A 22,666-nucleotide genomic window follows, 5' to 3' on the forward strand; every position below is an offset into this window, starting at 1 on the left:
ACAAACCTCCCTACTTACTACCTTTCACTGTTTCCGCTTCCACCCAAAGTAGCCAACATTTTAAACAACTTATTTAGAAACTTTCTTTGGAAGGGCACAAAGAACTCATCTGGGATGAACTTGATCAAATGGGACATTGCACAACAACCACTGCTAGAGGGGGGAGGGATTGGGTATGCCCAACCTGAAACAGAAAAGCAAAGCCCTTCTTGCAACATGGATCTGGAGATACATCAAAGAAAAGCAGGCTTTGTGGCATAAAGTGATTGTTTCTAAATATGGTTGCTCATCCTGGTCCCATAAGCCAAACACAACATCACTCCGCGCTGGAAAAGGGCTTTGGAAAGGGATCCTCAAAACACAGAAGCTGGTTTTTGATAGACTAAGCTACAAAATTGGTGACGGGAAGGATACACCCTTTTGGACTGTACCATGGTTGGACAACGAACCGCTGGAACATCACTATCCCCTTCTTTTTGCCTTATCTTTGAAAAAAGAGGCTGCTGTTCGAGATCTCTGGTCAGCAGAAAACAATAGCTGGAATTTACGATTGAGAAGGAACCTAAAGGATGCTGAATTTTCAGAATGGGCAGCCCTCTCACACAAGCTCTCCACTGTCAACTTTTCTACGGAGGCAGACTCTCTAACATGGAAATTAGAAACAAATGGCATCTTCTCTACCCTCTCTCTTATTAACGATCTCTCACGGCCTTGCACGAATACCCCATAGCGATTGTACGAGGGCATTTGGAGAGACAATTATCCTAAAAAAGTGAAAATTTTCCTTTTGGGAGCTTAGCCATCGTGCTATCAACACCGGTGAAAAGCTTCAAAGGAGAATGCCCTACATGGCTCTCTCTCCCCACTGGTGTGTGATGTGTAAATCAAACAACGAGACCCAACAACACCTCTTTACAAATTGTCACTTTGCAACAAACTTTTGGAACTGCATCCTAAGCACTTTTGGGTGGACCACTGCACTACCGAATGATCCTCCCCTCCTTCTCGAAGTTACCCTTACAGGACACCCCTTCAAAAAGGAAAAGGCAATTCTTTGGCAAAACTTCATGAGAGCTTTTCTTTGGAACCTTTGGAGAGAACGAAATCAACGTATCTTCACAGACAAAACTCTCCCCTTTGATATCTTTTTTGAAGCTATAGTATTCACAGTCATTACTTGGTGTAAATCCTCCCCTATGTTTCATTACTATAGCTACACTTCCCTCTTGGCAAATTGGAAGTGCTTTATGTAATTGAGGCTTTTGTAATTTCATACATCAATGAAATTGTTTCTTTCACAAAAAAAATAAATTTAACCATTGAGTTACATGTCACCCTGATAGTTGTAACTCGTGATTTGATTTGGCTAGTTTTTCCCCACTCTGTATTAGCTTGTAGTTGTAAGTGAATCTAGTTTGTGCTTTATCAATTTGCAGTCTATCTCTCGCAGCATTGCTTCTCAAATTATTAGTGAGGAGGTTTTGGCATCTTGTTCACGTGGTCCTCGGGGCAATGAACAGTTAAGTGTCTGTTTTTTTTAATCAACCTTCACTTCTACCTATTTCTGTTATAGTGAGATTCTTCTTCGATTGAATTTTTGTAAAATTTGACATAGATCTCATCAATTGTCATCATTCACCACCCCTGTCTAACTTTGCCCTCTAATAGACCCTAGTTGAAAACTTTATTGTAGTTTAGAATGTTGGTTGATACAATGTGTAGACATTTGGTAGTTTTTTTTTTTAACAAAAAAAAAAACAATTTTTCATTGATATATAAAAAAGAGAAAAAGTTAAAAGGATACAAATTCCCAACACATTGGGAGAAAAAAGGAGAAAAGTACAAACAGAATAGAGGCTTGACAAGGAACAATATAATCAGAATAGGAACAACAAAAGCCAAAAACTATGACATGAGAGACTAAAAAACTCAAGAACGAGACTTGGGATACTGAAGACCTTTAGGTAAGCTTCATGTAACTGAATCCGCTCCCTTTGGTAAATTGAAAACCTTTCGCCTTTTCAAAAGCTTTAAATTGATAGATCAATGAATTGATTGTTTCTTATCAAAAAAAAAAAAAAAAGCTTTAAAGCAAGAAGTCTTAAAAACAGTAACAACCAAACAAGCGAAATTAAAGCTTTTGCCCACCTTACTTTCAAAAAAAATAAAAATTCACATCGAGATAAAGTCGACTGAAATTTCAAAACGGCTCCTCACTTGCAAAACCAAAGCATCCAAACTGTCTTCAAGGGGAAATAACCACGAACTTACAAAGACTATCGTAACATTGTGTTAGAACCCGAAATATATTGAAAGATAAAAGATAAATGAACTACAATAGCTACCAAGTATTAGAGGTACTTGGACCCTCCCCTCTTGAGATATCACACAAGCCAAAATCTTACTCACTAATTGGATACCTTCATTCTTACACCTCCATTCTATTTATAACAACACTCCCTAACAACTTCCCTATCTAATTACTAAGGTACCTTCAGTACTCTAATAATATCCCTTTATTACCCTAAGGACCATTCCTATCACATTGTGTGAGTCTCCTTGGTTTAAAAACAAAACAGCCCCAAACTGTGAGAAACCAACCTACCGCGGATTGGAACAACCCAGAGAAAATCAAACCAGCGTTTTGAATTAACTTCAAGACTTGGAATGGAAAGGCTTTCAACTTCAAAAGATATCTATGAAACTGAATATAAATAGAAAGCTGTGACCTCTCAATCATCAGAAGACAAAATCAATGGTGAATCCTTGGGGATTCAAATCTTCTCTGGTGCTTCTAAATGAGAATGACCTTTCAACATCAAGAAGATCTCTTCCTTTAAAAGGCCTCGGAAAATTTGAGGGAAAAATAGGACTAGTTATAAGTCTTGAAAAGGCCTTTCAACTTCTAATAATATCTTCACAGCTGCTTTAATGAGAGTGACATTCCATGTAAGAACCTTCATTGATTCTTTTTGATAGGAGAGAGATCCCTAATTCTTCAAAAAAACTTGGGAATCAGAAGATCATTGCGACTTGTTGCATCTTTCTTTCTTGAAGATTCATCAAACAAAACTTGGAAGCCTTTCGAAAAAGAGATATTACCATAAATCTTCAGGCGAGGAGTCTGAAACTCTTGATATTCCAGGATAATCTGTACCACTATTGCTGATATCCAACCTATTGATCTTGGTGGTCTGGGCCTAATCAGTTTGAAAGCAAAAAATACAGCCCTTCTAGCTAAATGGATTTGAAGGTACCTTATCGAAGATTCCGCTCTCTAGAGGAGATTGATTTAAGCCAAGTATTCCATACTTGACCTCTGCAACCTTCCACACAACCACTCCCTCGCAGTCGCCAGAGGTCTCTTGGAGAGACACAGCCAAGCAATATTGTATGATTTTGGACAGAACAACCTTCCGATTGGGCGATGGCACCCTTCCTCTGTTTTGGAAAGATGTTTGGCTCAACAATGAGCCCTTATGCCACACCTATCCCCTTCTATTTGCACTACACTCCACAACCTATCCTCCCATCAGCCCTCATCTAATAGGGACGCCTATGTAAGAAGCACGGACACTACGTGGACACGGCGACAAGCCAATTTCTTAAAATGTAGGACATGGAAACGTCGGGGACATGTTATTTTTTTTTAAAGATAATATATGTATATATTGTTGTTGTAATACTTCTAAATAAATTAACCATGCAAATATTATTTATAAAAAATACAGTTAAAAGAAAAAAATAAATACTTCAAACATAAAAATATTACAAAACTATTTAATATTTATAAAAAACAACTTAAAAACTTATGTAATTTAGAAAAAGTTGAGCAATAAAGGCAGATTATTTTTAATACAACATAAAATATTGGTTTTGATCCCATTAAAATGTATAATTTATACCTTTATATTTATGGGATGGATTAGAATACGGCTGGCAGCTTTATGAACCTAGAAACTATCTTCTTAAGTGGTAGACTGCCATTTGGCAGCTTCATGCAACTAGAAATAAGTGTAGATACTCTTCTTCTTCCTTTATCTTCTCTTCTTCCTTTTTTCCTCCAAATTTCCCTTTTTATACTTCTTTTCTTCTTCCTCTGTCTTCTCTTCTTTTTCTTCCAAAATTTACGTTTTTATACTTCTTTTCTGTCTTTTCTTCTCCTCTTCCAACTTGTGTGCTTCTCCTCTTCCAACTCTTCTTCTTTCTATTCTCCCCACTCGTTCTCTTTTTATTCTTCTTCTTTTTCTTCGTGAGTAAAGGCTAATGGTGGTGGCAGCGAAGGCAGGCGGTGGTTGAGGCGATGAAGGCAAGGGAATTAGGGCTTTTTGCTTTTTAGTTTTTTATTTTTAATGTCTTTGTTCTCTATTTCCTTGGTTTAAAATTTTAACAACCGTGTCCAATACGTGTCCCAAGCATGTCCGAATTTACTTTTCTAAAAAAAAAAGAGGACACGTAAAATAGCGTGTCAGACACGTGTCTATACTAGTCTTTTCGAGGTGCAAGGTGCATCTCAAGGTGACAATCCCTTTGATCGCCTTGAGGCGAGAGGCGATACAAAGGCGACGCCCGAGTTAAGCGAGGCGCACCTTAATAAATAAATAAAAATTATATATATAGTGCATAAATTTATATAGTAAACATAGTTAAAAAATAAATACCAAAATAGTGTCATAGTAAATGTCAACCAGATACATAAAACAACCAAATTCAATAAGTTTAGTCGTAGATGGGAGCAGCGACAGTGATGGTTGGAGATGGGGGTGGGCGATGGCCGGAGATTGAGGGTGGTGAAGGTGAATGTCGAGAGGCAGAGAGAATGGTTAGGGTTTATGGACTGAGGTATTTCGTGAGGGAGAAAGGTTGTTTAAAAAAAAAAATCAGCACAAGGCGATCGCCTGACCTCAGGCGAGAGGCGCACAAAGGTGCACCGAGGCGAGCGCTCGGTTGAAGGCGCTCTCTTGGGCACCTTGCAAGGCGCGCTTGAGCGAAATTGCCTCGCCTCTCGCCTGAGCTGAGCGCCCGGGTACGCCTTGTTAGAGTATATATTAGTATATTTTATATTCTTGTATTGATATTAATTTGTCATTTACCTTCTCTTTATAGGATTAGGTCAACCTTGTATATTTGTCTATATATATAGACTTTAATAATGAGAATACTGAACATTGGATTCTCTCCAACCTTAGTCTCTACATGGTATCAGAGATCTAGGTTTTTAGGTTTCTTGCCCATTAGGGTTTTGATGCCCATTAGGGTTTTGCGCCCATTAGGGTTTTGTGCCCATTAGGGTTTTGTGCCTTAGGGTTTTTTGTTCATTGCTATCCAACACCACCGCCGCCGCCGACCACCGCCGCCGCCGCCGCCGACCACCGCCGCCGCCGCCGACGACCACCGCCGCCCACCGCCGCCGCCGCCTGTTTTGTTTGGTTCAAGTGGTTTGATTTGGTTCTGTCGTTTTGTTCAAATAAGTTCGCTTGTTTGTTATGGCTGAGAAGAAATCAATCGTAACTTATGAGGTGATCCCAATGATATCAAAAATCACAGAACACAAGTTGAATGGATCAAACTATTCTTCATGGAAAATCAATGTTCGTCTTTTTTTTGCGAAGTATTGATATGGATGATCACATAACTGAGGATCCGCCTAAGGATGAGAGCAAGAAAGCTTGGTTACGGGATGATGCTCGACTGGTTCTGCAGATTAAGAATTCGATCGAGGGTGACATTATTGGCTTGGTCAATGAATGTGAGTATGTTAAAGAGTTACTTAAATATTTAGAATTCCTTTATTCTGGAAAAGGAAATGTTAGTCGAATATTTGAAATCTGCAAGCGCTTCTACCAACCTGAGTTTGGTGACCAATCTCTTACAAATTACTTTATGGAACACAAAAGAATTTACGCAGAGTTTAATGCATTACTCCCAGCTAGTAATGATGCAAAAGTTCGGCTTGCCCAACGCGAACAACTAGCAGTTATCAGTTTTCTTCTTGGTCTTCCACCTAGATTTGATATGGCCAAAGACCAATTACTCTCTGGTTCGGAAATTCCAGCTTTAGAGGAGGCATACACTCGAGTACTTCGAGTTGAGAAGTCACAACCCGTCTTGTCATCTCAGTCTAATAGTGCTTTGGTTGGACGTAGTACAAATGCAAACAGAGGTAATACCTACCAAGGGAATTCCACGACTTCGAACGCTCAACGTTCTAGTGCCCCAAGGTCAAATTCAGGAGATATTATTTTTTGCAATTATTGCCATAAGCCTGGTCATACAAAACGAGAATGTAGAAAGCTATTGAATAGAGGTCAGAAAACACAGTCTGCCCATGTTGCATCTACTCCTGATAATGCTGGCAAGTTAGTTACAATTCCTGCGGAAGAATTTGCTAAGTTCCAACAGTATCAAGAGTCATTGACGGCATCGTCCTCTAATCCGATTACCGCCATCGCTGAGTCAGGTAACACCAGTAAATGTCTTATTTCCTCCACATCAAAATGGGTCATTGACTCTGGTGCGACAAATCATATGTCAGGTAATCCTAACTTATTTGCTAATTTCTCCCCATCTGCATCTTTGCCTGATGTTACCATAGCAAATGACACAACTTCTCCTGTTCTTGGCTCTGGCACAGTTCATCTTTCCACATCCCTTTCACTAACATCTGTTTTAAATTTACCACAATTTTCTTTTAATTTGATCTCTGTTAGTAAACTCACTCGTGATCTTAATTGTTGTGTCTTATTCTTCCCTGGTTATTGCCTATTTCAGGATCTTACGACGAAGAAGACTATTGGTAAAGGGCATGAATCCAATGGCCTCTACACGTTTGATACACAAATACCTACAGCCACTGTTTGCACTCGAGTGCCAACTCCTTTCGAAGAACATTGTCGTTTGGGTCATCCATCTCTCCCCATGTTAAAGAGTCTTCGTCCTCAATTTCATAGCTTGCATTCTTTAGATTCTGAGTCATGTCAATTTGCTAAGTTTCATCGTCTTAGTTTGTATCCTAGAGTAAATAAACGAGCTACTACCTTTTTTGAATTAGTTCATTCTGATGTTTGGAGTCCGTGTCCTATTGAGTCCAAAGGTGGGTTTCGGTACTTTGTTACCTTTGTCGATGATTTTTCCCGTGTAACTTGGTTATATTTAATGAAACATTGTTCTGAGTTACTTTCTCATTTTCGTAACTTTCATGCTGAAATTCGAACTCAATTTGGTGGCTCTCTTAAAGTTCTACGAAGTGATAATGCTAAAGAATATTTTTTTGGAGCTCTCGGCTCTTATTTGAGTGAATATGGTATTCTTCACCAATCCTCTTGTGTCGATACTCCGTCTTAAAATGAAGTTGCAGAAAGAAAAAATAGACATCTTCTCGAAACAGCAAGAGCCTTAATGTTTCAAATGCATGTTCCAAAATATTTTTGGCCGATGCTATTTCGACGGCTTGCTTCCTGATTAATCGCATGCCTTCATCAGTTCTTATGGGTGAAATACCTTATCGTACTCTATGTCCTATGCAACCTTTATTTCCTATTAAACCTAAAATATTTGGTTGCACCTGTTTTGTTCGTGATGTTCGCCCTCAGCTCACCAAATTGGACCCTAAGTCCTTGAAATGCATTTTCCTTGGTTATTCTCGTGTTCAAAAAGGGTATCGATGTTATTGTCCTGATCTCAATAGATATCTTGTCTCTCCCGATGTTACATTCTTTGAAAATACTCCCTTTTTCATCATCTTTGAGTACCAGTCAGGGGGGGAGTTCACAAGAAGATGATGACTTTCTTGTATGTTTCATTGTCTCTCCTTCCACTGAAGAGCTTCCTAGCAATACATCTTCCTATGTGCCTAATCCTTCTATTTCCACCATTACTCAAGTTTATTCTCGTCGGCAACCTCCTACGGACTCATGTCCTATACCAGCAGCTTCTTCGCCCGAGGATCCAGGAATAAGTGATGACCTTCCAATTGCTCTTAGAAAAGGTAAGCGTAAATGTACTTATCCTGTTTCTTCTTTTGTCTCATATAACCATTTGTCCTCACCTACTTGTTCGTTTCTTGCATCCCTTGAGTCTGTATTTGTTCCTAAAACTGTTCATGAAGCTTTGTCTCATCCTGGTTGGCGGGCTGCTATGTTGGAGGAAATGACTGCCTTAGATGACAATGGTACTTAGGATTTAGTGTCTCTTCCTGCAGAAAAAAAACCTATCGGTTGTAAATGGGTGTTTGCTGTTAAAGTTTATCCTGATGGATCCATTGCCTGTTTGAAAGCTCGCCTTGTTGCTAAAGGATACGCGCAGACTTATGGAATTGATTATGGTGATACTTTTTCTCCGGTTGCTAAATTGACTTCTGTTAGGTTATTCATTTCCTTGGCATCTATTCACCATTGGCCGTTACATCAGCTTGATATTAAAAATGCCTTCCTCCATGGTGATCTTCAAGAGGAAGTGTATATGGAGCAACCACCAGGGTTTGTTGCTCAGGGGGAGAATGGAAAGGTATGTCGTCTTCGTAAATCCTTATATGGGTTGAAACAAAGTCCACGAGTATGGTTTGGAAAATTCAGTCAGGTGGTTGAGAACTTTGGAATGAAGAAGAGTAAGTCGGACCATTCTGTCTTCTATAAACAAACTGAGTCTGGTGTTATCTTACTGGTTGTATATGTTGATAATATTGTGATTACTGGTAATGATTCATCAGGCATCCTATCACTCAAAACTTTCCTTCATAGTCAATTTCATACGAAGGATTTGGGAGTGCTAAAATATTTCTTAGGAATTGAGGTAATAAGGAGCAAGAAGGGGATTCTCTTATCACAGAGGAAATATGTACTTGACCTGTTAACTGAAACAGGAAAGTTAGCTGCTAAGCCGCGTAGTACCCCAATGATACCTAATTTACAACTTACAAAGGAAGGGGAGTTGTTGAAAGATCCTGAGAAGTATAGGAGATTAGTAGGGAAGTTGAATTATCTTACGGTTACGAGGCCAGACATAGCTTATCCAGGTAGTATTATGAGTCAGTTTATGAGTTTTCCTACGACTGACCATTGGATCGCATTGGAACATATTTTATGTTATTTGAAAGGTGCTCCAGGACGTGGTTTGTTATATAAAGATCATGGTCATCTTAATATTGAATGTTTTTCAGATGCTGATTGGGCAGGTTTTAAGGAAGATAGAAGATCAACCTCAGGATATTGTGTATTTGTCGGAGGTAATTTAGTTTCTTGGAAAAGTAAGAAACAAAACGTGGTGTCACGTTCGAGTGCTGAATCAGAATATAGAGCTATGACACAGTCGGTGTGTGAATTAGTATGGATACATCAGCTTCTGACTGAATTGGGATTTGACATCACCACTCCAATGAAACTTTGGTGTGATAATCAAGCAGCTCTTCATATTGCATCTAATCCAGTATTTCATGAACGAACCAAACACATTGAAGTTGATTGTCATTATGTACGTGAGAAAATACAGCAAGGATTGGTGGCTACAGGGTATGTGAAGACTGGAGAGCAGCTAGGAGATATCTTTACTAAAGCATTGAATGAAGCACGAATAGATTATTTGTCTAACAAGTTGGGCATGATTAACATATATGCACCAACTTGAGGGGGAGTGTTAGAGTATATATTAGTATATTTTATATTCTTGTATTAATATTAATTTGTCATTTACCTTCTCCTTATAGGATTAGGTCAACCTAGTATATTTGTCTATATATATAGACTTTAATAATGAGAATACTGAACATTGGATTCTCTCCAACCTTAGTCTCTACACGCCTCAACAACACTGGTCCGAACATATCCGTGCCGACATGCGTCCGACACAGACACTCTGCCTAAAATGGAGTGTCCGTGCTTCATAGCTGTTTGGAGTTTGTAATCTCACAGTTCTTTTATCACAAGCTCACTTATCAAAGACCTTCAAAGCCCCATCTCACCTACCTCTCCAACAGAGTTGTTCCAAGCCATCGGGAAAGATTCCTATTCAAAGGAGATCAAATTCTTTCGATGGGAAACTAGCCTCCATGCATTAAATACGCACGACAAGCTCCAGAGAAGAATGCCATTCATGGCTTTATTGCCTCATCGGTGTCCTCTTTGTAAATGCACAAGGAATCCATAGGGCATGTCTTCATCACTTGCCCTTTTACCATAGGTCTACGGGACAAAATTTTACCCCTCTTTTGCTGGCCGATCGCTCTCCCCACAAACATGACGCTCCTACATGCTACTACCTTCCTTGGTCATCCATTTATAAATGAGAAAAGATGCCTATGACTCCATTTTATCTGGGCTTTACTATGGACTACTTGGACTGAATGCAACCAGAGGATCTTCGTAACAAAGGAGGTTACTCTACATGCCACCTTTGAATCTATAGCTTTTTTGGCTATCACTTGGTGTAAATGTTCTCCCCATTTCATCCTATCGATGAAATTGTTTCCTTTAAAAAAAATACTATTGCTGATATCAAATTCATCTTCAAAGTCTGAACAATTTTTCCGAAGGAACTAGAAGCCTTCTACTGCTGCTTGGTGGAGTTGAAATAACATTGGGAGAGAGACGAACTAACTTCACTGATTCGAGGCTTCTTTATATTTTTTTATGACTTATTTAAGAAGATTTCGAAAGACCATCTTCAAACATTTGCTCACCTTATTAAAGGCCACATTTAAATTCAAAGGGACTTTCTTCCATTTTCTCGATAATTCACCCTTATAGCTCTACCATCATTCCATTTTCATTAGATATTTGTCTATCATGAAGCATTTGGTTGTTGAACTGGAAAAATTATAAAATTTGTATAATGATAGCATATTAATCATTTTTTTCCCTCTTGGGTTGTTATTTTACCCTAACTTTTGACAAACTTTGTCCTATGTTTGTTTCTTGTTAAAGGTATGCTGCTGTTTTTGCCTCATTTGTTGCTGGTATGGGTTGTTTGGCTAGTACTGACTTTAGCGCAAGGCTCCTGGCTTCCCTTGCTAAAACCTTTGAGGTGAGCTTACATGCTGAATACATATTTGGTTTTACATGGAGGTAGAGACTTCTGCTAAAATTCGATAATTATTAAGAAAATCATATGATTTTTTTCTCTTTCCAGGACGAATACCTCAAAGAAGATAATCTTTCTTTACGAAATCTTACACTATTGCTTTCCTATTTATGCGTATTTGGAGTTTGTGCCAGGTAGGTGCAAATTATTGTTTGTTTGATGGAAGTTTTTTTTCTCTCTCTGTTTCTTTTTTAAATGCATGATAATTCTAATGGAGTGTATATTTAGATAATTTGTTCCCCCAGGGGATTCCTATTTAAATGGTTAAATCTTCATGGGAATCTGCATTTTAAGAACATCAACACAAACCGGCATGTTCCGTCCTACGGAGGATGGATTATCATATGTGATCTTCCTCTACACCTATGGAATGACACAATTGTTCCATTTATTGGAGATTGTTGTGGCGGTTTCTTGGCTATCTCTGGGGCATCATCTAGCCTCAGGGATCTTATGGAACTTAAGATAAAGGTCAAAGGCAACAACACTGGTTTTATCCCGGCCTCCATTGAACTCCCTCCTTCCCTCACACACGAAGACGCCATCACTGTCCACATCGACCCCTTCTTCATTGCAGAGAAGTTGGTGGGTCGCCGCCACTTTGCTCGCGCTGACCAGAGAAAACCCATCAAAGAGTCGCCGGAAAACCCCCCTTTGATGCCGGACTCCCATCGGAGCTGATCGCTGCACTGTAGCAGAGACCGGCCCAATCGGTCAGAACTCTTTTATCGAGGCCTCTGTCATCACTGGACTTCAGACCTCACCTGCTGCCCCACCACAGACATCCCTGACAAATTCCAGAGCGAAGGAAAAAGTTAATGACATCTCTGCACCTCTTCCCTCGAGCTCCACAGACTGAGTACAACTCCCATTAATTCTTCATGTAAATGGTAAACATGTGACTGTTAGGGATAAGCAGCCTCCTTCATCATTTTTCCATAAACGAAAACCTAACCCCCTACCATAAGCCCATTACAAGACGACTTAGAGGAGCTGGATTACTTTTCCAGCCCTCTTCTCGAAGAAAGCCCAAAATTGCCCTCCTGCAGCAGTCCACACACTCCCATCATCCCTACCATTCTCTTTGGCGATTTGCCCACCCACGAGGATGTTGACATCCCTCCCATCAGCCACCCTTCTGAAAAATCACACAACCCACCAAGCCCAAGTTTGGACTCTGCAGCACTGAAACCTCTGGCCGCTGACCCTATAAACATTGATTTTGTCGATAAGGACGTGGCAAATGCCTTCCTTTCCCCTGACCGTTTTAAGCGTTTCCTTGACAAATACTTGCAAAATCTGGGACTTTGCATCATGGCCATTCCACCGACAATACCTATTATCAAGCCACAGCCTAAAGCTCACAAATCTAAGGCCGAAAATAGAGAACTAAAGAATCTCTCCACATCTATCAACTATGAAAAGAGGAAGATTCCTGAAGGGGGGCCCTCATCAATTAGATGAAGCTTCTATCCTAGAATGTTCGAGGGTTGGGCTCATGGAAGAAAAGAGCCCTCATAAAACAGACCATTTCCCGTCTTAATCCAAACCTTCCTCTGTGATAATCAGTGGATTTTAGCAGGATACTTCAATGTTTCCAGATGGTCTTGGGAGAAATCTCATGGCAGACCCCTCACCAGAAGCATGAAACTCTTTAATTCTTTCATTGAGGACTCCAACCTCACTGGCATACCCTTGAGCAATGGGAAGTATACTTGGTCTAACAATAGGTCCTTTTCCCTCATTGACGTATTTCTCCTCTCTCATGGCTGCATCAATAGATTTGGCTTACCATTGGCTAAGAGAATGGACAAAACTACCTCTGATCACTTCCCCATTCTCTTGGACTTTGGGCAAAAGAGCTGGGGCCCAGTCCTTTTAGATTTGAGAACATGTGGTTGGGCCATAAATCTTTCCAACCGTACGTTGATAATTGGTGGCAAAACAAACCCTCTTTTGGATGGTCAGGACATGGCTTGATGATGAAGCTCAAATCCCTAAAGCTTGCTTTGAAAGTCTGGAACAAGGAGCACTTCGGTTGCTTGCAACCACAGAAGGACAGCATCATCAAGCTGCTGAATTCTTTCGACGAGCTCGAAGGACAAAGCCCCCTTTTACCAGGCCAAATCTTGGAAAGGAACAAGGCTAGGGATGACCTACTCGCCCTAGCTGCACAGGAAGAAGTTTTCTGGCACCAAAAATGTAAACTGAACTGGTTGAGGGAAGGGGATGAAAACACAAAGTTCTTCCATAGATTCCTTGATAACAAAAGAAGAAGAAACACTATCACTGAAATTCTTTCCAGAGATGGTACCAGCCTTACACACATCAACAATATTGAAAAGGAATTTATAGATTTATACACCTCTCTTTATACTAGAAAGGAAGGTCAGAGAAGCTGCCCCACAAACCTGCCATGGGACCTGATCACACATGAGAACAGCGCCATGTTCGAGATGAAATCCACAAGGCGGTTAACTCCCTTGGATCCGACAAAGCCCCCGAGCCGGATGGATTCACTGCAGAGTTTTTCAAAAAATCATGGAACACCATCAAGTCTGATATTTTGGTCATGTTCCAAGATTTTTTTAAAAATGGGATCATCAAACCCGCCCTAAATGAGACTTACATATCCCTTTCCCAAAAGGAAAGGTGCCAAGACTGTCCATGATTTCCGGCCTATCAGCCTCATCCCATGCGCCTATAAAATTATTGCTAGGGTCCTCTCCGAGAGGCTAAAAAAGGTGCTATCTAGTACCATCACGGAGTACCAATCTGCCTTCGTAGAGGGACGACAGATTCTCGACTCCTCCCTCATTGCTAATGAGATTGTTGATGATTGGCATGCTCGGAATCATAAAGGAGCAGTGATACAACTTGATCCCGAGAAAGCCTTTGATATGGTTGATTGGGATTTCTTAGACACTGTGATGTACCACAAAGGTTTTGGGAATAAATGGAGGAAATGGATCCAGGCATGTATATCAACAACGAGCTTCTCCATTATTATCAATGGCAAAGCTAGAGGCAAGTTCACAGCTACCAGAGGCCTAAGACAAGGGACCCACTCTCCCCTTTCCTCTTCATTATGATCACCGATGTCCTAAGTCGTATGCTCACCCATGGAGAAAGTCGAGGCCAAATAGAAGGTTACTCATCTAGATGTGGCTTGATTAAAATTAACCATCTTCGTTTTGCAGATGACACGCTCCTTTTTACTAGTATGGATTGCTCAAAGATCACGAATCTCCAAAAAATTATCAAATCTTTTGAGGTTGCCTCGGGTCTCAACATCAACTACAGCAAATACGGTGTCTATGGAGTCTCCATTGATCCACAGATCACTACTCTCCTCGCAAAGGCTTGGGGATGCAAAATAGGCGCTTGCCCTTGCACTTATTTGGGTCTCCCCTTAAACGGAAATCCTAGGAAGGATTCCTTTTGGCATCCCATCATCGAAAAATTACAGAACCGGTTGAGCAGATGGAGCAACAACTTTATATCAAAAGGGGGAAGGCACACTATCCTTCAATCTGTTTTATCCAACCTTCCCACTTATTACCTTTCTCTTTTCAGCTTGCCAAGAAAGGTGGCAGACCAAATCAGCAAAATCTTTCGGGATTTCTTATGGGAAGGACCAATTACAAACGGCAAGCCCCATCTTGTTAATTGGAACCATGTCCAGCTTCCCTTGATTGATGGTGGCCTGGGCGTTGGCAACATCAAACACAAGAATAATGCTCTGCTCTCCAAGTGGATTTGGCGATTCATAAATGAGAAAAACCACCTTTGGAGAACTTTCATTTCTGCAAAATATATGAGATCTTCCACAGACGCTTGGCCCACAATCTACTCAACTGGCTACAAAGGCCCGTGGATATCCATCCAACAACAAACACACTTAATCAAGGACTTTGCTCACTGCAAAGTGGGGGAAGAAAGGCATTGCTGTTTTTGGAGGGATAGATGGCACCCCCTGGGGCCATTAGCCAGCCTTTACCCAAAGCTTTTTGCCCTAACCACAAACAGAGACGCCAGAATTGGTGATCATTGGGACAAGGTTACCTCTTGTTGGGTATATAGCTTCCATAGACTTTTTAAAGACGAGGAATTCGATGACTGGCTTCACCTATCACTCATAATTGATGAAATTGTCCCTTCCCCTGGTGAAGACAAATGGTTTTGGCCTCTTGATCCAAGTAAAGCCTTCACTACCAGCTTTGTCTTCAAGCTCCTGTCATCGGTCGGTACCCACAATGGATCCTCCCTTTGCCCCACTCTTTGGCAAGATAAATGTCCCAAAAAGGTTAAGTTTTTCTGCTGGGAACTCAGTCACGGGGCCGTGAACACTTTTGATCGAATTCAGAAGAGGCTACCACACATCTCTCTCTCTCCAAGTTGCTGCCACCTCTGTTTCAGTGCATCGGAGTCAGTGGGACATCTCTTTATCAGCTGCAACTTTGCATCAAAATTTTGGGGACATCTTCTATCCATCTTCGGCTAGAAGACAGCTCTTCATAACGTACCATCCATCTTCCTTGACTGTCTCTTGGCTGGCCATCCATTCAAAAAGAACAGAGCTACTCTTTGGATCCTTTTCATCAAAGCCTTCCTTTGGAGTTTATGGCTTGAAAGGAACAGCAGAGTCTTTAACAACAAATCTGTTTCTTTTGATTCTTTTTTGGATAGAGTGACTGTACTTGCTTTTGGTTGGTGTAAAAGTTTATATTCACCCTTCACTTCTTACACCCTTAACGACCTTTTCATCAATTGGAAGGCGTTTTTGTAACTGCCCTTGTGGCATTTTGTATATTTCATATCATCAATGAAATACTCATTTCATATCAAATTTTTTTTTTCAAGAATGCCTCATAATTTATAAAACAACAAATATTAAAATTTATAGTTTAGATAGACGTAAACATCACAGCAATTTATCTTTAGTTTCACATGCACATATTTAGGTTTAGTTAGTTTTTTTTTTAATTTTAATTTATATATATATATATATATATATAATATAATATAAGAAAAAAAAGAATTGTTAAGAAATCCTTGAGAGTTGGTTATAAGAACCTTGCTAACAAACAAGACCCATAGAACACAATCTGAAAAACCCCAAAAACAATTATGGAATCAACCCAAGGAAAAGTTTTAGAATGGATTACCTTGATGATCAGTATAACGAGCAGAGAAAACTCGTTTCTAAACTTGTGATTCGAATCACTCCTCAAGAGGTTTGATCAACGCCACTGGAATAATCCTAACATGCAAATTTTAAAGTCATAAGAAATTGCACAAGATATGGGAGATAAAAGCTCTCAACCAAGCTAATGAGAAAACTCACTTTTCATTCAACTTCAAATTGTAGTGAATTGTTCCAACATCTTGCACATCTTCCTTTAAGTCCTTTGTCGAGCTTACCAACGCTTGAACACGAAGTAGTAAGGCTTGTTGAAGTTTCCGAGCTTTTGATCTTGTAATCGGTCCGTGAGGCATGACAAAGGGAGTTCTTTGTTCATATCAAGAATAAATGGAGCTGAGCCCCATTCCGTCCCGGCAGGAAACGTAACACTCGTATTATCAATTATGTAAAGCTTCTACCTGATTTGAAGAGAAGATTTATGTACTATTGACCAATGACCTCTTATTTGCCTCCCATTTGGAACATTGTTGCTTTTCAACTACTTAGAGTTGGCTGATTGATAAGTTCTATAGGGGCTGCTTTTATTTGTTCTTGTATTTTGTATGATCATCTATTTCATTATACTATGAATATAATCACATCTTTCTAATAACTGTTGTATCTTTTGACACTTGTCAGTGATCTAATCTATGATTTTCTGAATATACTGAGCAAGCGGTTGACAGAAATTGATGTTTCCACCATCCTGACAGTCTTACAATGTAAGTTGAGTGCAAGTTAGATATAATTCCTTTAGGGCATCATCTCCTTGAATTTTTAATCTACGAGTCTTATTTCACTTGGAATTTGGATTTTGGCGTACTTTTCAAAATGTTTAGGTCCTAGTTATATTTTAAATTTATTATCCTTTTTTTCTGAAGATTTTGTTGTTAGTGGTACCATTCCTAGTGATTCCTTGAACATTGATCGCCTCAAGGTTGTGCATTACGGTGAAAGGCCTGCCCTTGCATTTAACCACTTAAAATTAATATATTAAGTAGTTTCATAAGTTTCCTCATTGGCAAAGGTTGTTGAGTTTGGTGGTTGTCCTTCAAATATTGTGAAAATTAAAAAATATGGAGACTTCTCAGTGTACATGTGTGTGTGTGTGTGTGTGTATATATATATATGTAAAAAAGAAGATGCATTAGATCATGTTTATTTTGTAGTTTTCCTGGTGCGGAGCAGAAAAATTTGGGTTGGGTTTCATCTTGAATTTGGCTATGAATGGATGTTAATGTAATGGATAGAGGATTCTAAGCTTCAAAAATTCTTGTATTTTCTAACAAAAATATCATTCTAAATGATTGTCTACGACTCCAATGTTGTAAAATTTTTGGCAACAGAATATTGGTATATAACTTAAACCATCTTGAATTCGACAGGTTGTGGAATGAAAATAAGGGGTGATGATCCCACTGCAATGAAGAATTTTATTATTAGTGTTCAAAGTAAGGTTAATGAATTAAAGTCAGCCTCTGGAGATGGTCCACAAAATATCAATGGAAGGAGAGTGAGTCTCTGGATAAGTAATATTTCGTTTACCTGTGTCTTTTAGTCAAATTTTTTAATGTTATAAATTATAATGTTCATGAATGCAGATGGAGTTCATGCTTGAGACCATATGTGACATCAAGAATAACAAGAAAAGACATAAGGATGATCCTGCACACCATACACGGATAAAGAAATGGCTACAAAAGGTCTTGCTTGTTCTCTCTTTAGTGGTTACCGTATTTTGAAGTGTAGATCTCTACTTGCTAGATAGTTGCATTTTATAGAGTCAATATTTTACTTCAAAAGTAGACCTGATGATTTATTAGGGTCAAGTGGGATAGATTTGTTGGTCTAATAATGCAACAGACAGTGAAATACTCAATTTGAGATTTTTAGTGAAATACTCAATTTGAGATTTTCTTTTCTTTCTTACAGGTTTCTCTACAATATTTGGTTGTCATAGAGTTCATAAGATTATAAAATTTTAATACCTCAAGTAGGTGTCCATCAACATAAGCATAGCTCAATGGTTAAGGCATTTAGTCATTCCCTTGAAGTCGGAGATTTAAATTCCCACCTATTCTCACGTTTGTTATACTAAAAAAAAACTCAAATTGGTGGCAACTACGAGTTTACGACCTTACTTGAACACGATCTATTTTATAGGTTGCACATCTGCGATCTAGAGTTTTAAGGTGGCCACTATGAGTTTGAACTCATTTTCTCTCACCAAAGTCCCTCCACCTTTTTGTCACATGGCCCAATGCTGCAAGGCCAACTCATTGTTGTTTGCTCCATTTTGAGTCTTTTAATGAGTCATAACCTTATAACTAGAAGTGACTTGGGTTTGCCATGGGAAGTAGGATAGTATATTGTGAGGTATTATACTCACTTTTGGAATGTATATACAAAGAAACAAGCCCGAAGGCGTTACAAGCACTCCACCAATTCGAGAGGGTGGGTGTTCTCTCCAAAACCGCTACTGAGCACTCATTTCCAAGATGCTCTCCCCTTGCTCCCAGACCTTCTTTTCTACTCCCCTACTATTCTATTCATGGGCCCCACTCTCCCAAAACCGTTATTTCTTTCCCTTTGTACAAGTTACTCGATTGCCCCTAAACAATCCCCTTTCTACCCCTCCTATAATATGTTTTCTCAATCGGAGGCCTAACAATTGCCCCCCGTTCACATCCAGCTTGTCCTCAAGTGGGAAATCACGAAATTGGTGCTGCATAGTGTGGTAAGTCTCCCAAGTAGCTTCTTCTTCAGGTAAGCCCCTCCATTTAACTAGGGCTTCTTGCTCTCCAGTATGCTCATTGATGCCTGTCGCAAATACCTCCTCTGGCTCTGCCATCCATTCCAAGTCATCCGTCAGTTGCGGGGGGGAAGGTGTTGCACCGGTAGGTTGTCTCCAACTGCTTTATTGAGCTGGGAGACATGGAAAACCGGGTGAATAGTGACCTCTGTAGGCAATTCCAATCGATAAGCCACCTTGCCGATGCGCTGTAAAATGCGGTATGGGCCAAAGAACTTAGCAGCCAGCTTCTCATTCCGTTTCTTAGCCAGAGATTTCTGTCGATAGGGCCTAATCTTTAAGGATACTTCATCGCCCACGTTGAGCTCCTTTTCAGTGCGGTGGCTATCCGCCATCTTCTTCATCCGGTTTTGAGCGCGCAAGAGGTTGTCTTTTGAGAGCAGCCAGGGCAATGTCTCGGTCAGCCAGCTGCTGATCCAAAGTGGCATTTGTTGTCTTTTGACTGCCATAGGACAAGAGAGGCGAGGGTGGGTGTCCATACACGGCCTGGAATGGCGTTGCTCCAAGAGAGCTGTGAAAGGTGGTGTTGTACCGGCCCACGACAGCCATTGTCCCCATGTTCTTGGCGCCTCACTACAGAAACAACGTAGATAAGTTTCCGACACTTATTCACGATTTCTGTTTGGCCATCCGTTTGTGGATGGTAGGCCGTGCTTCTCTTCAACTTGGTCCCTTGAGTTCGGAACAATTATGTCCATAAATTTGTTCCAGAAATTACTAAGGAAGATTTTGTCTCTGTCTGATATGATGGATTGAGGGAATCCATGGAGGCGAACCACTTCCTTGACAAACGCAGCAGCAACCGTCTTGGCGGTAAAGGGGTGACACAGTGAAATAAATGAGCATACTTGCTCAGGCAATCCACCACAACAAACACGGTGTCATGTCCGACTGATTTAGGCAATCCCTCTGTGAAGTCCATGGTGATGTCTTCCCATATGTGGTAGGTATTACTAATGGTTGCAGCAAACCCGCCGGTGAGACCATCAAGGTCTTGTTCCGCTGACAAACAAAGCATTCCTCCACAAACTTTTTGTTGTCCGTCTTCATCCCAGGCCAATATAATTCACCGGTGATTCGCTTATATGTTCGCAAGAAGCCAGAGTGTCCTCCCATAATGGAATTATGGTACAAATGTAGAATTGCTGGCTTTAAGGTTGATGTGCTGGGTATAGCCAGTCGACTCTTGTAGTGTAACACCCCATGTTACAAGCTATATTTGGGGTGACTATCCGGATCTGTCATTAGGTTAGCGATGATCTTGGACATCGTGGGATCTGCTTGGACCTCTACTTTCAGGATTTCGACATCTAACAAGGTAGGCACGGATAGAACCTCGAGGTACGGGTCAGAGGGTAGTCTAGAAAGGGCGTCGGCAGCCTTGTTCTCCAATCCGGGCTTGTACTGAATTTCGAAATCATAGCCCTGGAGTTTGGACACCCATTTCTGGTACTCGGGCTGGACTATACGTTGTTCAAGAAGATACTTGAGTGCTCGCTGATCTGTCTGCACAATGAAACGCTGGCCTAGCAAGTAAGGACGCCATTTCTGGATGGCCAAGGTTACGACCATTAACTCGCGCTCATAGACGGATTTAGCTTCCCCTTGGCCTCTGTTCTTTCATGAGAACTGCCCCTAAGCCGGTTCAGAGGCGTCGGTTTCAACCACGAAAGGCAGGTTGAAATCAGGCAAGGCAAGGACAGGCAACGTTACCATGGCTGTCTTTAGCGCCTCAAAGGCTTCGGTAGCTTGTGGTGTCCACTCAAAGGAGTCTTTTTATAACAGTTGAGTGAGAGGCGTTGCGAGAGTCCCATAGTTCATGACGAACTTCCTGTAGTACCCGGTTAGCCCAAGGAATCCTCTTAGCTCTTGAAAATTAGTTGGTATCGGCCACTGTAGCATTGCCCTGATTTTTTCCGGATCGGCCTCTACTCCTTCCGCTGAGACCCAATGTCTCAAGTACTCCACCCTATCTTGAGCGAAGCTGCACTTCCTCATGTTGGCGTAAAGAGAATTGTCTCGCAATAAGTTGAAAACCATAGTCAAGTGAGCGACGTGATTGTTCGTCAAGGTTGTACACTAAAATGTCATAAAAAAACACGAGGACAAATTTGCGGAGGAAGGGTCGGAATACCTGATTCATCAAAGACTGGAAGGTTGCTGGCGCATTAGTCAGCCCAAAAGGCATGACGAGGAACTCATAGTGTCCCTCATGGGTTCTGAAAGCGGTCTTCTGCACGTCTTCAGGTGCCATACGAATCTGGTGGTACCCCGACCTTATATCTATTTTCGAATAGATGTGGGATGCATGGAGCTCATCCAAAAGTTCATCGATAACCGGGATGGGGAATTTATCTGGCACCGTGACGTTATTCAATGCTCGGTAATCTACACAGAACCTCCAACTCCCGTCCTTCTTCTTTACTAAAATCACCGGGCTAGAGTAAGGGCTCACACTTGGTTGAATCAGTCCCTTTTGAATCATCTCATCAATCATTTTTTTCGATCTCTGCTTTCTGTGCGTAGGCATAACGATAGGTCTGACATTCAATGGTGGCTCCCCCTCTTTAATAAGGATCTTGTGGTCAATGGGACGCGGTGGAGGCATTTGCTCTGGGGCTGGAATACATCACTATACCCTTCTAGCAGCTATTGTATCACTGGGGCCATCTCTAGGTCTCTATCTTCTGCTTGAGTCAGTTGCTCTGCCCCAAGTGTCGTAAGGGTACGTAGCTCCACAAGAAAACCTTGGTCAGACTCCTGCCATGAGCGGGTGAGACATTTAAGTGAGACCTCGATGCGAGCTAGAGTTGGATCCCCTCTAAGGGTGATTCTCTTTTCCACTCGAGTGAAGGGCATGGTGAGAGTTGGCCAATCGGCCTCCATTCTCCCCATAGACTGCAGCCACTTCATCCCCGATATGACATCTAAATCATTTAATTCAATGGGCAAGAAGTCTTCGACCACTGTGATATTTGGTAGCTCCATAATTACTCCACAGCACACTTCCTGTCCCTTCACTGCCATTCCCGTGCCCGTTATGATCCCATAGTTATGGGTGTCTGATTGAAGGATTCCCAGCTCCTGCACCAACTTCTGGGAGATAAAATTGTGGGTAGCGCCACAGTCCAAAAGGACAATTACTTCCCGTCCTTGTATCGTCCCTTTTATTTTGATCATTCCCGGTATTGTGAGGCCAACTGTAGTATTCAATCGACACATCACAACTTTTCTTTTTTCTTTGGATCGATCCTTTATTAGAGCTTCTGCTGTAGGATCGAATGGCAACACTAAAGGGGGGTGAATAGGGTTTCTTACCACTTTTTGAAAATTAAAAATAAATTTAATGTAATGAACAATTATGCAATCAATAAAAGAAGATTAACAAGAAGAGGAAACATTGAACAAAATATTTAAGTAAACCTATATGCAATCTACCAAGATTCAAAGTAGATAAATACTGAATTTAAAAGAGAGAAGAGAAGAGAGTGGTGACACCGAGAATTTTTATAGTGGTTCGGAAATTCCTACTCCACTCCCCAAGACTCCTTCTTGGGTATTTTACTGCAGTGGCTCTCTTAACGGGTGAGAACCAA

General features: G+C 40.7%; 1 protein-coding gene across 3 annotated transcripts in view; it reads left to right on the forward strand.

Moving 5' to 3' along the window:
• Positions 1–22,666, forward strand: part of LOC111015171 (uncharacterized) — a 34,215-nt gene that overhangs the window by 7,773 nt on the left and 3,776 nt on the right. For all 3 annotated transcript variants that reach the window (XM_088123438.1, XM_088123436.1, XM_088123437.1), the window contains exons 5-10: positions 1,437–1,519; positions 10,917–11,016; positions 11,122–11,207; positions 16,898–16,980; positions 17,644–17,771; positions 17,860–17,961. In XM_088123438.1, coding sequence (XP_087979564.1) covers positions 1,437–1,519; positions 10,917–11,016; positions 11,122–11,207; positions 16,898–16,980; positions 17,644–17,771; positions 17,860–17,961 — 582 coding nt within the window. The remainder of the gene's footprint in view (positions 1–1,436; positions 1,520–10,916; positions 11,017–11,121; positions 11,208–16,897; positions 16,981–17,643; positions 17,772–17,859; positions 17,962–22,666) is intronic.

The sequence above is a fragment of the Momordica charantia genome (genome assembly GCF_013281855.1).
Source record: "Momordica charantia cultivar OHB3-1 chromosome 4 unlocalized genomic scaffold, Mcharantia_2.0 BLBB01000004.1, whole genome shotgun sequence".
Classification (NCBI taxonomy): Eukaryota; Viridiplantae; Streptophyta; class Magnoliopsida; order Cucurbitales; family Cucurbitaceae; genus Momordica; species Momordica charantia.